Below are 15000 nucleotides of genomic sequence, written 5' to 3'. Positions count from 1 at the left end.
CTGCCATCCAAGACACTCCATCTTCCAGGAGGCTGAATGAATACTCTTCCCATTTGTCTACCTTGCAGTGCTTGAAAAAAATCATGACAGGCTGTCTGGAATAAGAGTGGAAATAATGCAGGTCTTTTAGATGAAGATCCATAGCAGGCTAGTAGTGGTTCTTGCAGTGCAGTTTCTTGTATTGCAGAGGACACTGCATTTTTTATGTGCCAAAACACCAGACATTTGGGAAAATAACTTGCTGAGCTCAAGGCCTTGGCATGTCTTTGTTTTTTCATTTTACTGGACACAGGTAGGTCTCAAGTTTCAAAATGACAGGTCTGCTTTTTTACCCTGCTGCCAATATAAAACCTTCCCCACCCCTAAAACATAAATCTGGGGGAAACTGGAGGTGTGTACAGGTTGTGCCTGTATGCCCATTTCTGAGTTCAGCTACCTATTGAAGGAAATTAACCAGAGGTTACAAACCATGCACAGTACCAAGAATGAATTCTCAGAATAAAAAGAGAGGCAAAAAAAAAAAATAGCATACAGGTATTTTCCCTTCCTTCTCAGCACTATCTCCAGCTTTATGATTAAGTTACCATTTTTCTTGCTTTTCTCCTCAATACTCATTTTTCTTTTCTTTGATCATGTGGTCTTGGAGCAGGACTGACTGGATAATGACATCTTCAGGTAGACAAAAAGAGGTTTTTTTGTACTTCGCAGCATGCACAGTATCCCAGGGAACAATGCAACAATATTTTCATAGATAATTTCATATTCCTATTTACCTCTGTTACCTTTTTCCCTCTAAGAGACTGTCTGAAACCATTCCATATGCACAGACTAATAATCATGCAATTTCACATCTCTTCGTTGAGATGAGGTATATTAGTTCTGGAAACATATTCTCAAGCAAAAACACCTAACTAAGCCAGCCAAAGCTATAACCCTTCCTAAAACAAGTTCTGTGCTGTAGCATAGTAGTAAATGCAAAGCTAAAACCAAGGACCTGTTCTAAAGAAAGCCTTGTGAAACTGTTTGATTATGACTCTCAACTAAATCCACTTTTTAGAAAAGATCTAGTAGCAGTGTCACATCATATTCTATTCAAACTGATTTTGCTAATTTTATATTAGGCACTGTAACATTTATTGAGTCACAGGAAGGGCTATAACAGATTTCAAAAAATGTTACATAAATACTAAGCCAAGTTTTCTGAAGTGTTACCTCTGTTTGTGAGAGCTGGCTTTGGAACTCTAGAAACATAATGGCACCATAAGAGTGCCTTTCAGAAACCTACAGGAGATCCAGAAGATGGTTCTAGTCTGCTCCAGCAGACACCGAAACAGATAGTCAATATTTTTCATGTCAGTGTTCACTACTGGGACATAACAAAAACAGTAACTGCAAAACAGTTATTTATTGCTTAGGCAGATGCTAAAGGCTTTATTTAATATCCTCTCCCCAGAAACCAAATATTTGTGGGATGCAAGTGCTACTGCCAGTAAGAAAAGGCTTTGCTTTCATTAAAGGAAGGTTGAGAAATTCTATTCATAGACTACTGGTTCTATTTGAATGTCTTAGATTCTTACATATCATCAGGAAGAATGTGAGCTAAGTGATATGGTAAAATTATAGTAATAAGTGATTTGGAAAGCTACAAAATCTGCTGCAATAGAATCTTCTGGAAGGCCATCATTGTCCCTGATTGTTAGTAATCCCTTTTCTCATCTTCAAGTACTTCTTAAGGTATACAGACTAAAAGATGTAATATTTACAAATTTTATTCATATTTATCAAACCTCATTTACAAATTATTTCTGTGAAGTTATTCTATGAATTTACACATTCCTGTCTTTGTCCACAGAGAATATCTGTAGTGTTTGTCTGAAACCTAAGCAGCTCTCTGGAGATGCTCATAAACCACATTTTGACTCTCTTGAGAAATCAAGTTATTATTACCATATGCCCTCTAGCTGGAAGGAATGCCTTCATTTTCAAAAAGTTACTAATATACTCAAAGGTACTGTTCTGAACACAAAATCACTTGCTGGCACGTAATAACACAAAGATTAAGGGAAAGCACACCCAGCTGTTCTGCTCACCACCATTTTCCCAGGTAATTCACTTTTCCAAGTGTTTTTCACCCCAGCACTACCTTCTGTCACACCACAAGCCCTGTGAGCCATGGGCAAGGTAGTTCACAGCATCAAGACAACGCTAATACACTACAGCTTCCATATAATCTTGCTTCCCTTGGATCCTGAGAAAAGCTCAAAAATGCAACTGGCTGAGAGCTTCCCAACAGAAAGGGTCCATGATGAGAGAAACCCAGCCACTCCAAAGCCAAAATATTTTATGGAAGACTTTTTTTCCCCCATTTTTTTCCTCAGGCAGCTATCACAAAACTTGAAACAAATATTTATTGTTGCCCAGTTTGACCGGCTTCTGACAACTCTGGTCTGCAGAAATTAATATTTCAGAAATGAAATATTAATTTTCAAATGTATTTCCTATTGGGTTATCTTGTCTCTTGGGAACAGTGGATCACAGGCCTGGATGCCTTTGCAGATCTCTGCTCTCTTCTAAGCTGGACTTAAACATGGCTTTGGAGAATCAGGGCAGTAAATTAAATCAGAAAACATTTTGATTTAGAAAAACCTTAGTTTTACTTAGAAAAAAAGATGGTGAGACAAAATATTCTTCTGCTTTAAAATAATTTTTGAACTTTTAATTCCTTGAACACTTTTCCTATGTTAACGTTTATCCTTGTTAGGAAGTGAAACAACAATTCTACATTTTCTATGGGACCAGGGATGCTTACAACATAAAGTTTAGTGCTGCCCAAAGAGGATAACATAAGACTGATCACAAACCTATCCTTTCAAAGTTCTTGCTCTTTTTGGTTAGAACCTTTAATTTTAATTAGATTTTTCAATAATTGAGGGTTTTTATCACCATGAGGAAGTGCTACTATAAAATCAGTAAGTTTGCTGCAAATCAAGGAGGTAAGAATTTTTCTGGTTTCACTAAACCTGTGTTTCAGTTACTCTAGATGTGGAAAAATATCACATAGGCACAATATTAATACAAATAAATATAAGTATGTTTATACTTAAACACAAAAAATATGGTATTCATGCACTTCTACATAAAGAAAGGTCCAGACAACACTTGAAGAGAACATCCTCTTCCACCACAATATGCATATAAATATTATATAGTGATAATTATTGCAAAGATGCTACAATTCCTTATATATTACTCTCAATTTTTTTCTCATGATTTCATCTCCAAATTTTCATGTTTGTGAATACGCTTTTGTGAGCTATAAGCTACATTAATTTTTTAACTCCATACCATGTGCACAATATTGTAGTCAAAGGGAAGAAACTGAAATACCAAACACTGTTTCTTTTTACACCTGTTCAGAGGGACAGTGACTCTTTCAGAATTTAGATAAAATAACAATATTGAATGGGAGAACGCAGGCTTTTAATTGCATACATCTCAGTCATGGTTTAATGCACATGTGCTTTAAATCATGCCCTATTTAACACTTGTGACTGTACAGTTGACCAAATATTCCCCAGAAAATATTTCCACAACCTCTTCCAGTTACTTGAGAGAAATGTACAGCAGTAGTTTTTTTTCCTACAGAAAAATCACTCAGCTAGGGCTCATTTATAGACAGCTATTATTTCTGCCCCTGCAGCTGGAAAAGAACTCTCTACTTAAAACAGAAGATTTGGAAGATTTACCATTAACAAATATATGCACACACAATGGAAATCAAGAGTTTCAGCTCATTGAATATAAAAAGAGAATAAGCTGTGTCCTACCTATGGTGGTAATAACAGTGCCAGCAAAGAAGAAGGAACTTCCCAAGTCCCAGTGACTGATCTGAGCAGATGTGTTTCCTAAAGGTATGATTCCTGCATTTATTGCTGCCACTACTTGCTGCAAGTTTAAAAAGATTTTGTCAATATTCATGAAACAATTGTATTCATATATATATATTGTACAGTAAATTGATTCAATCATTTATTTGATGCAAGCACTAAACGAGGAAAGCATCTGTGTTGCTTTACTCAAGCTTTATCACTCTGTCAGGCTACAATTTATTCTTCAGCAACCACTCCAGACAATTCAGAAGAGCTGTAAAGTCCAGACCATTGGGGATAATGCAAAATCTGTGATATAACTATCTTAGTTAGAAGATAAACACGATTATTTTTACTGCTGCAACTATTTGGTGAAGAAAAACATGCATTAGACAAAATTTATAATGACAGTTTCCCACAATGTTCCTGTGTTGTGTAAGGCAAGTAAATGGACTTCTTAAAACAGCCATTTTAAGACATCAAGAAAAAATGCCCATGCATTGTTCTGCATCAAATTAATTCCAAAGACAGAAAACACTTTTATAAAACAGGCATTTCAATAATTCAAGCAATTACACACACAATTATAAAACTTTCACTATTGCAGCAAAAATTCAGTCAAATATCAAACATGTATCTCTATACAACTATATACTTCAGAAATGTTGTTCTTGAAAAATTCAGTCCTAGCATATAAAATCAACAAGCTTGACACTAGTGACATCTTCATAGTCTGAAGAAATTGGACACTTTTTTTTTTCAGCAGTATCAACTACTGTAAATTCTTATTACAAAATGTATTCCCATTTTTTTATATTACCATTGCAGATATATACTGGTATTTGAGTTAAAGAAATAGTATTTTTAAACTTGTGATAAATATTTTTTAAAATATTTCTTTTCATTTAATTCTTAAACTTTAAAACTGGATTTATTTCCAAGTATCATATTTGTCATAATTGGTTTCTAACAAAAGAAAAACAGAGGAGGTAATATCACAAAGTGAAAATGAGCATTTCAACTGACTAGTAGTTCCTGCTTGGCAAGATGTACAACAATAATTAGGTACATAAATATACTCAGTGATAGGACAGACCAGAGCCATCTTCCCTTTAGGCAGTCTGTAGCAGATGAACAGTATTGTACAGTAGTAAGAATTTTTTCAGTTCCAAAATACATTGATTATTTGGAAATTAAAGCATTTCTGTCACTGAACTGTCCCCACAACAGTCACTTGATCCGGGCAGAGATTATGAAGTAACAACGTGGGATTAACTAGGACATCTATTTTTTATTATGGGACTTAAATCCAACATTTTCAGTTTGCCATTTTCAAAGCTCAGATGCACAAAAATAACCATTCTGAAGACTATTGCTGCACCTCTGCAGCCACAGGGATCTTCCTGCCAAACCTAAACCATTTCCACCATCCCGAGTCGTCAACAGAAAACCAGCTGGGGTATCTCTACACACATTTTTAACTTCTTTTTTAATTTTTTTTTTAATAACAGACAGACATGAAAGAAGTGGAATTTTCAATCCTACTGAGGAAGGAGAAAGGATGGGGAAAGTGAGAGGGAAGAGAGTTTAATTTTCCTTTCTGTTGGAAGGATAAATCTTCTACATTAGTACATGATGTACAACTTGGCAGGAGCAAATACAGCAGCACTGATACTGACAGGTGTTTCCATCTGTGTAGGAAGGGACACACCAGACTAAGAGGCATGTGAAAACCATCAGTTGAATTGATTTTATAATTTATACAACACAGATATTCCTTTGATTTACAAGGAAGTGTAAATCAGTGTGCTGCATTTTACAGGGCTCACAGAGTACAGCCTGAGTGCTGTTACATTTCAGAGGACTGGAACTGCCATCACAAGTCCTGATATCTGCACATGGGAGCACACTCTCCAGGGAGGACGTTCTATGATACAGCACTGGATCAATGTAATTTTTTGAACTATTCTTGTTTCATTACAGTTTCTTGTACTGGATGAAGTGCTCCCAGAGCAACGCACCTGTTTAGACAGTCCAGCAAGACCAAGTTTTATACAAATCCTGATGTAAAATGGATTTGTAAAATTCAGAACTTTTACCATCACTGCACGTTTTTGAAGCCATATGAACCTCAAGGCCTTTTATATGAAAGGTGTTCCAATCTAAACTGCTCAACAATCCACTACAGCTACGCATTTCTTGACTTCATCCACCACACCTACATTTTTCCTGGAAAAAAAAAACATACAGCTTAACCCCAAACTGCCCAAGGCACAGCAGATCACTACAAAAGACAATTAGCCACCATTATTATGTCTCTGATTTTATCCAACTGCTAATCAGAAGAATAATCAGGGCTGCTTTCAGAGATGCTTCCTTTTCGTACAGCCTCCTAAATTCTGACTATGCACACTTTTAGAGACTTTCTGAGTAGGAGGCTGCATCTGCATGGTGATGTTCAGACTGGCTTGGGTGAATTGCTTTGCCATTTATTTATCTAATTACTTTTGGATCTCACTTGTTTTTTGGGAGCCAAGTCGTTCTGCGGCAGTAAGATTGTCAAATTCCTTGTGGATCATTTAAAGCATATTTCCCTTTTGAGAGTTTGTATGTACTTCAAAGTAATTTTTTTAAGTTCTTATGTTATGAGGAACACTTGAATAGCAATTTCTGATTTGTTTCTTTCAAGAAATTAATGATCTTACAGACCTCTCAGCTTCCTCTTTCTTTCCAAACTGAAGACTCTTTCTTATTAAATAATATATTCACCTATCTAAACAAATCTGTTGCAGATCACATATAATTTAAGAAGAAAATAAAATCTATAAGTGTTTTTTAAATAAGTTTGTTTTTTTTTTTTACTGCCACTATTTCTCGTTGACTTTCTTTGTACATTTACTGATTCACATTTGTAAATTTGTTTGTTTTCAGCATAGTTTTAGTCATAAAGGGCCAGATGATTCCTTTGTTATCACTGGGCTGTTGTTTCCAAACACACAACATTATGCTTCCTTCTGGGCTGTGACCGTGTTTGCAAGAAGCTAGACTAGATACCAACAATGCTGCTGCATTTCATTCCTTCAGAGTCACCTGTAATAGTCTTCCTGACTAAGTAGGGTGACAGGTGGGTAAATTACTGATTTACTGAGGTCAACACTACTGTCTCATGAAGTCTTTGAATGTTGCCTGCAGATTTTTCAGGAAGGATGGCTGCATTTTCATTTGGATCAGAGGATGACTTTTCTTCTTAGTCTGGTCAGCAATCATAAGAAGATCATCATCTAAGACTATTCCCAAGAAAAATTTAAGAAGAAAATAATATATTGCATAACTCCTAACACTTGTAGGTTTCAGGGCGATAATTTCAGGGTAGCATCTTTGTGACATGTCCACCACACAAACTCACCTAGAGGACTGGATACACTTCTCTAGCCCTGAATGAAAACCTGGGCTCTACTGACTTCACTAGGAGACAGGATCTCAGCCTTAACCTTCAAATAACAGGCTTGTTATTCACTGTCAGAGCTGTCTGCCACCTTAATTCATGATCTTTCAGCCCATTTTTTGACTGATGCCTTACTGCTACTAACTGCTACTGCAAAATTCATTTGTCATGAGTTTGACTTCCTTCCTTCCTTCCTTCCTTCCTTCCTTCCTTCCTTCCTTCCTTCCTTCCTTCCTTCCTTCCTTCCTTCCTTCCTTCCTTCCTTCCTTCCTTCCTTCCTTCCTTCCTTCCTTCCTTCCTTCCTTCCTTCCTTCCTTCCTTCCTTCCTTCCTTCCTTCCTTCCTTCTGCCACTTCCTTCCTTCTGCCACTTCCTTCCTTCCTTCCTTCCTTCCTTCTGCCACTTCCTTCCTTCCTTCCTTCCTTCCTTCCTTCCTTCCTTCCTTCTGCCACTTCCTTCCTTCCTTCCTTCCTTCTGCCACTTCCTTCCTTCTGCCACTTCCTTCCTTCCTTCCACCACTTCCTTTTCTCCCTCCCTCCCTCCCTCCCTCCCTAAGTTCTTGCTGTCACTTGACACCTTTGGTTTACCCTAACTGAAACAGCAGTGACAGTAACTGTGCATTTGAATCTAAAAGCAGAATCATGGCAACTCTATAATCTGCACAGTCATCATACGCTGCAGCCTTTAAACACTTTGTGTGATTTTAAAGTGGTAACTTCTTGACTTATAAAAATTATTTTCCATTATTAAAGTTAGCTGACCTCATCAGTGGCAATTTTTCTAGTATTTTTTTCCATATAAAAATTAATAGTTTTAAAAATCAGTTTTGTTTCAACACTACAGAAGCGGTCAGCATTAGAACAGGGATGCAGACAGATTAAATTCTTAAATTATGCAGACTATTTCACTTGCCTTACCTTCTTCCAGAGTCTTTGTCTAGTACTTGTTTCATATGAAGTGACTGAGGACTGAGCAGAGGGTGGGTCATCCAGCACATGGCACCCAATCAAGGCCTCTATGCACAATGATTTTTAAAATGATAGTATATAAGTTACTTACTTATATACTTACAGTAATATGTTTTCCTTCTTTAATTATCTTTTTAATGGTGAAAATAATCAGGCCTCTTTTTTTAAAAGTGAAGAGAACTGAGATAAAATTTTTATACATTTAAAAATTTTGGAAAATTCCCATTTTTTGAGTTAGGTGAATTCTTAGGCTGCCTCTGCACTGCATCTTAGAATAGGCATGAAGGGTGTCTGAGATCAAGTCCTCACTTGCCCTACACTTACACATCCCGACTAGTTGGCTTTGCAGCCACATTTGGGAACAAGCTTTAGTAGAGCATCAGAGAAAAGAGGCAGAGATAATTGAGCCCAGAGTAGACAGGCCAGGCATGACCAGAGCTCCAAAAGCACATAAGCATTGCTTTCACACCACACATTTCTTGCTTGAAATCAGAGCACTGGGAAAAGGAGCATGAGAACACAAATCACCTTTTAATTCAATGTCAGTATTTCATTTTGTATATAATTTAGAAACACTTCCTAATAAATACACTGTGCAGTTTTGTGTTATTCCTGTGGTCATGCAGGCATCTCTCTGTAGAGGCCATGCTGAACTTTGCTTTGCAGATTAAGACATAGAATACTGTGACTTTTCTTCTGTCAAAGCAAGAGAAAAAACAGTCTTTTGAACAGCACAGTCATTTTCTGAGAACAGAAGAAAATTCTAGGTCAGGGATTTCATCTTCTGGTGCTCTGGCCCTGCAAGGAGTCAATGGCATTGACTGACAAAAGGCAGCCTGCTGGCCAGAGAGCTACATCCACTAAGTGGATGCAGAGACACAGGAAAATAAGGAGAGCTTATAAAGCATGAAGGCTGGCCTCTGGTAGTCAACTGTTGTCTCACATAGAAATCAGGCAGAAATAAATATGTGTCAAACCAGTCACTCCAATGCTCATCTCCTTGTTCCACACCAGATTCTGAATACATGTTTTTGTACCATCTTCCAGTCACTTCACTTCTATGAAATGATGTAACACAACAGTTCATTACTCTCAGCTCTCCTACTGAAAGATTAAAATAGAATCACCTCAAATTATGCTTCTGATAAGATCCAGAACGTGTTTTCTTTTGTTACCCAGCTTGTCAGGAGTTAGCTTGTGCTTCCCGGCAGTCACTTGACAAGTGATGCCAAAAAGTGAGATGTGCCTCAAAGTTTCTGAAAACCATATCTCAGCCTGGATTTCTTCCTTCACTGCAATAGTTTTGCTGCCATTTGACAAGGGCACTCTCCCTTTACAGTGTAAAGATATAGCTCATATGGCCCAGCTACTGCCCAAGTCCTGTTTTTATTTCAGGTTTGGTTAAAAAGGCATGAAAATCCTAGTTCTCAGTTCAAAGGCACACCAGGATGCTTTTAACACTTAACAAACAACTCTTCAGCCTCAAAACACATGGTTTTGGGCCTTGATGTTGAAAGAAATTGCAATAATATTTGTATTATAATTCTGTGACTCCTTGGTTGTTTTTTTTTTTTTAGTTTGTAAAACATATGAGTGTGTTCTACACTGGAGACTAGTACCCCACATACTGAAGAACTGAAGGATTCTTTTCACCCTCTTTCACAGTTACTTAAACTAAAAACATGCAGAAACATAATGAACAACATTTCTATTTCTAAATATGCATTACAAACCCCATGGGTTTCTATGTGTATACATTCTCTGTGTGTACATACACATATATACACATGTATATACACATGCACGTTCAGGGAAGAAGGCTTTTCTTTGCTCCTTGAGATTACAGACTGGAAGAATTATGCAAACAGCTGTTCTGCAGAACTGACTTACTAATGAGTCATATCTGCCACCCTTTCTAAGACAAAAGCTGGCATTCAGATGCAATCAGGCTAAGCTAAGTTCTAGGTTCATAAAACTGTTCATCTGAAGGAAATGTGATCTTTACGGGTCTCAACACCAGAAGCAGTAATAAAAGTTTGAGACCAATCTGCTTGAATAAAGTGACAAGGGCAGTTAGAATTTATTTGTTATTCTCCCCCCAAATAATGCTTGTGAAGGATAACAACAGCTTTAAAAAATCCTTTTGGCTTAGGGAGCTGTCCTGTCCCTGGAGAAAATGCTCCCAGGTAAGAGAAAGTTTGGCAAAAAATATCCCTCCTTACAGGAGCTGAGTACAGAATCAGAAGAGGGAGAACAGCAGGAGCCTAAGCAAGGAGTGTACACAGTCTCTGGGGACTGCTGCAACCCATCCACATCCAACCACAGCAGGTGGGTGTCTGTGTGAAGCACAGGTCTGGGTAAGGGTGTGGTCAAAGGTCTTTCACAGAAATCTTTCATTTAGTAAATATTTCTCTCATCTGGAGATTCAGGTAGAACTTGGCGGGGGTGGGGGGGGTTGTGGAAGGAGGTGGAAGGAGACGACTGCATTTGAACATTTATTTTTGACAGAGTGAAGCAGAAAGGAGACACAGACACAGCAAGAGAAAAAGAGACACAGGATGTTATTGTACAAGTTACGACTGCCAGGACACTTAGAGCTAAGAGCACATAAAGCCCAAGTGCTCTGATGGGCAGATATCTTACCAAGGACAGTCACATGCACAGGCCAACAACTCAAACTACAGCTCCTGTGCCCCATGTTTTAACTGCTTTGGAAGTCCTTCATTTCTTCTTTCATTGCTTTGAAAACATCAAAGTAGCTCTGCTACTGATAGTTGCAATTTGTCATAAGCTTCATAACTGAAATGCAGATGGCACATTAAAAAAAACTGACGCAATCTTATTTTGGATTCTCAGATAAATAAATAAAATAGAATGCAGCCTCAATTTCTTCTATGCTGGTCTATCATCAGTCTTTTCAAGGCTTTAAGTTTTACAAAGCATAAGTGCTGCTTCCAGGCTAAAATCATGACATGGGATAGTTTCTGCTTTCTTTTGGAGAGTCTGGAAGGAATTGCAAAAGGAGAGACTAAGAATATTTAGGGTTTAAACTAATTACAATCAAATTATCTCAAAAAGTTCCTGCTTAGAGCACCTGTAAGCTACAGCTCACAGGACTGAAAACGTCTACAAATGCTGTGATTCAAAGAATTAATAAAATTTCTTTCAAGCTTAATAAGTTTAGTTAATAAACTTTAATCTTGTCTAAATAAATACAGTATTTGTCTGAAAACAAGATCTTTGCATTTCTGTGTTTTCTATCTTAAAAAATTATACAGCATACTCAAATACCTTATAATCTCAAGGAGAGAAAGAATTTACACTTCTTTATTTTAACAGTTTTCTACATAATCAGGGCTCAAAGAGCTCATCTGATTGAAATTAAATACATACCTGAAAAACTATTTTCAGGCAAATATAATTTTCTTGTGGCTACAATTCAAATTGTAAAGAAGCCTGTGAAAGAGACAAAATCAGTTACTGATGGAGGCGCAGTGCCTTCAACTATAAAAATGGAACCACAGTAAATGCATACTTTAAAGCAAAATATTTTTACAAGAAATTAATCATAGAAGAAGCCATGATGACTTTATGGTGATGCCAGTTTGAAGAAAGAAACACTGCTCCCATGTCATTCATAATTATGTCAGGCTTCCCTTGAGAGAGATAAAGAGGAAGAAAAAGCATTTGTCCTCAAGGGAGGTTAAAAAAAAAATCCCCATCTTGTTCTCATTCATAATCTAAGAGATGAATGGAAAGAAAAGGGGCAATGCAGCTGACACAAATGTGAGATGAAAACAGGAATGGCACACAACTCTGGATCCCTGCATGGAGAGTTGTTCTCCTCATGTTAGCCACAAGCCTGCACAGAACACAAGGAGATCAACTTGTGGGATCCACGTCAGTTCGGCTAATCCTGGTGGCTCATTAATTCTTTTGGTTTGTTTGTTTATTTTAAATGCAAGCAAATTTTTGTGGGCATTCCATTTTCAGAAGAAGCCACATGCTCTGAAAGGGGCTGGATTTAAAACTCTACAAAAGTGTTACTGCTGAGACAGCTTGGTGCAGCACCCTGCAAACTTGTTCAGATTTCAAAATGAAGGTTTTATAAGATAAGAATTACCACATATAGCACTTGGAACACATTAAAAGATTGGGCTTTTTAGTGTAAGACTATTTTTTGCACTTGTTAGGGTTTCAGAACAAATATATTTGAAGGACCTTTCTGCTAAAGGAAAAGGAAATTAATGATGTTCTATTATTAACTTATGTTCCATTGTACCTTTACTTGAAAACACTTTATTAATTTTCAGAATTAACTCACTAAAATAACTATAATAATTCACACCAGCTTACTGGGACATTTTAGATATTTAAAATAATAGAACTAAATTTTTTGTTATTTCTCTTTTTTGTATGCAAAAATAATGCATTAAACAGCTTGCTTCAATATTGAAAGGAATTTTTTTTCCATTTTGGTTTAAAAAGGTCAATGTGAACAAATAACTACTGAGCAATATATATTATTTATAGTGGTATTATATTATTTCCAGTGGTATTTACATAAAAAGTTTTTCTCCTTTTTTTTCTAATCATCTTTTTTTTTTTTTTTTTTTTTTTTTTTTTTTTTTTTTTTTTTTTTGCAGGGGAATGAACAGTTGTTTCTAATTGCCAAGACATCCCACAACACAAAATACTGGCCACATCCCTACATCCTAGGAACAGCATGAGTTCTGGGCAAGGAGAAAGCAAATTCACTGTTTTTTCATGCACCTTATTTCCTCCATAGGATCTTTGGGATCCTCTAGAGAGAATGAGGCATATAAAACAACAGTAATAACAATTTTATGACATTGCTGAATATCAAATTAGTCAGGCTCACCTGTTCCCAGAGACAACCTCAGGAGATGCCATGGAAGAAAACACAAGTATGTCATGGCTGCATGAGGACATGAGTGCCACCAGAACATCAGCAGTGTAACCTAAGGTGTCTTTACATTTGCTACCATTCACAGGTGTATAAATATAGCAGGAATTTTTTCAAAGTTATTGGCATGGAGGATGTCTTTAACATGGCAAGCTTGCTATAGGAAACAGTCAACAAACTAAAAGAAAATTAGAATTAGATTGAAATAATTAGAAACAAGAGCTCCAGTTAGAGAATTATTTCATTCTTTAATGCTTGTTGTTATTTGTGTGTATAGCTGGATTACTCCCAGGTTTTTATCAACTTCTACCAACAAAAAGCTCAGTGGAGAGAGAAAAATTGTTGGACACAAGACATAAAAAATCCTTAGTGTAAATGAAGATCAGATTTATATACTTTGTCATACATTCATTAAATCCACACAGTCTGAACTATATTTACTCTTTTATTCTGTCATCTGATAGTCACTTTGCATTGCATGGCAGGACCAAGTTGAGAGCCGGCACAAAGAAGCCAAACCACCATTCATGATAAATTGTAGAGACCTCTTCTCCAAAAGAAGAAATAGTAGGAAAGAACCTGACTACATTCCTTTCTGCAGATTTAAAATGTATTAGATATCACAAATAAATGTTTTCTCATCTGTTACCAGATGAGATCCTTGCAAGACCTTCCAACTGAAACTTTTAAAAAGTGAAGTGTAACATCAGACCATGCACAGCTTGCTGCTCTGTTATTCTCCATTCTCATTACTCACCCAGGTAGTGTTTGTACTTTTACAAGCCTCCCTCCTGGAATATTTTTCTAGTTGTAAATTTAGATATACCACCATTGAGTGTTGCGCACTGCCCACCTCAGCACTACTGGGGACAAGAGCCAGTGATCCACTTCATGCTGTTGTTAATGCTGGCTTGAGGCTACAGCAAAAGGAGTTGGAATTTCCTGGAAAAACTGGTCTCTTGGGTGTACAGATATGCTCTGCATGACTTGTGCACATCTTTAATATGGTACTAAATGGAAGTGCTCACAAAATATCAAATTATGTACCAGGATATACCTCTCAAGATCATGCATTGCTGTTGTTCATTTCAGGTATATTCTGTGACAGTGAGGCAACAAGTAACTGAAGTGCTTTAGACTGAAAGATTTGCAATACTGGACCAGGGAAGTCTGAGACAGAAGAAGTCATGAAGACCATGCCTTTTTTTTTTTTTTTTTTTTTGTCAGCGCAGGAATAAAGCCGCTGGACGGCGCTGAAAAGTTTTGAGGAAAATACAGGTCCTTTTTCTGAGGCAGCTGAATTTACCTCACTGCCATCCTCAAAGCACTCTATTCCATTACCTTTGCCCATTTTCTAGGCTTCATAGCAGCTCTCTGTTGCCCCCTATTTTATATCTATATAAAATATATGATGTCTGTAAAAGTATAATTCTCACCTAGTACACCCAGAGGAGCCACACAATCCATGTGACAATACAAAGTTTCAGGAATTCAAAACCCAGGGAATAAACCTGGGCCTGCTGAAGTGTTGGCAACAGTATATATTGTTGTACCAGGACAGGTTCAGGGAATTGGTGAGATAAAATAAGGATGGAGAAAACAGGAAGGGAAAAATCGCTATCCTGTATGTATATATAGAAACACACAATACTGTTTTAAACAGCTTTGTGACAAAAGGAAGATTTTACCCATGTGGGAGAAACTCCATGGCTCCTGGGTGCTGGAAAATGGACTGTCATTGCACTTGTGCTTTTGTTTTTTTTTTAGCTGAATTTGTTTTCTCCAACTAGTC

The 15000-nt window shown here is 37.0% G+C and overlaps 1 protein-coding gene across 1 annotated transcript in view; it reads right to left on the bottom strand.

Annotated features, from left to right (window-relative positions):
• Positions 1-15000, bottom strand: part of KCNK2 (potassium two pore domain channel subfamily K member 2) — a 141217-nt gene that overhangs the window by 68529 nt on the left and 57688 nt on the right. Inside the window, exon 5 of the mRNA XM_038132321.1 lies at positions 3828-3945. Within this exon, the coding sequence (XP_037988249.1) occupies positions 3828-3945 (118 nt within the window). The remainder of the gene's footprint in view (positions 1-3827; positions 3946-15000) is intronic.

Source organism: Motacilla alba, chromosome 3, assembly GCF_015832195.1.
Source record: "Motacilla alba alba isolate MOTALB_02 chromosome 3, Motacilla_alba_V1.0_pri, whole genome shotgun sequence".
Classification (NCBI taxonomy): Eukaryota; Metazoa; Chordata; class Aves; order Passeriformes; family Motacillidae; genus Motacilla; species Motacilla alba.
Note: the sequence above shows the minus strand (reverse complement) of the source record. Positions and strands in the feature narration are given on the sequence as shown.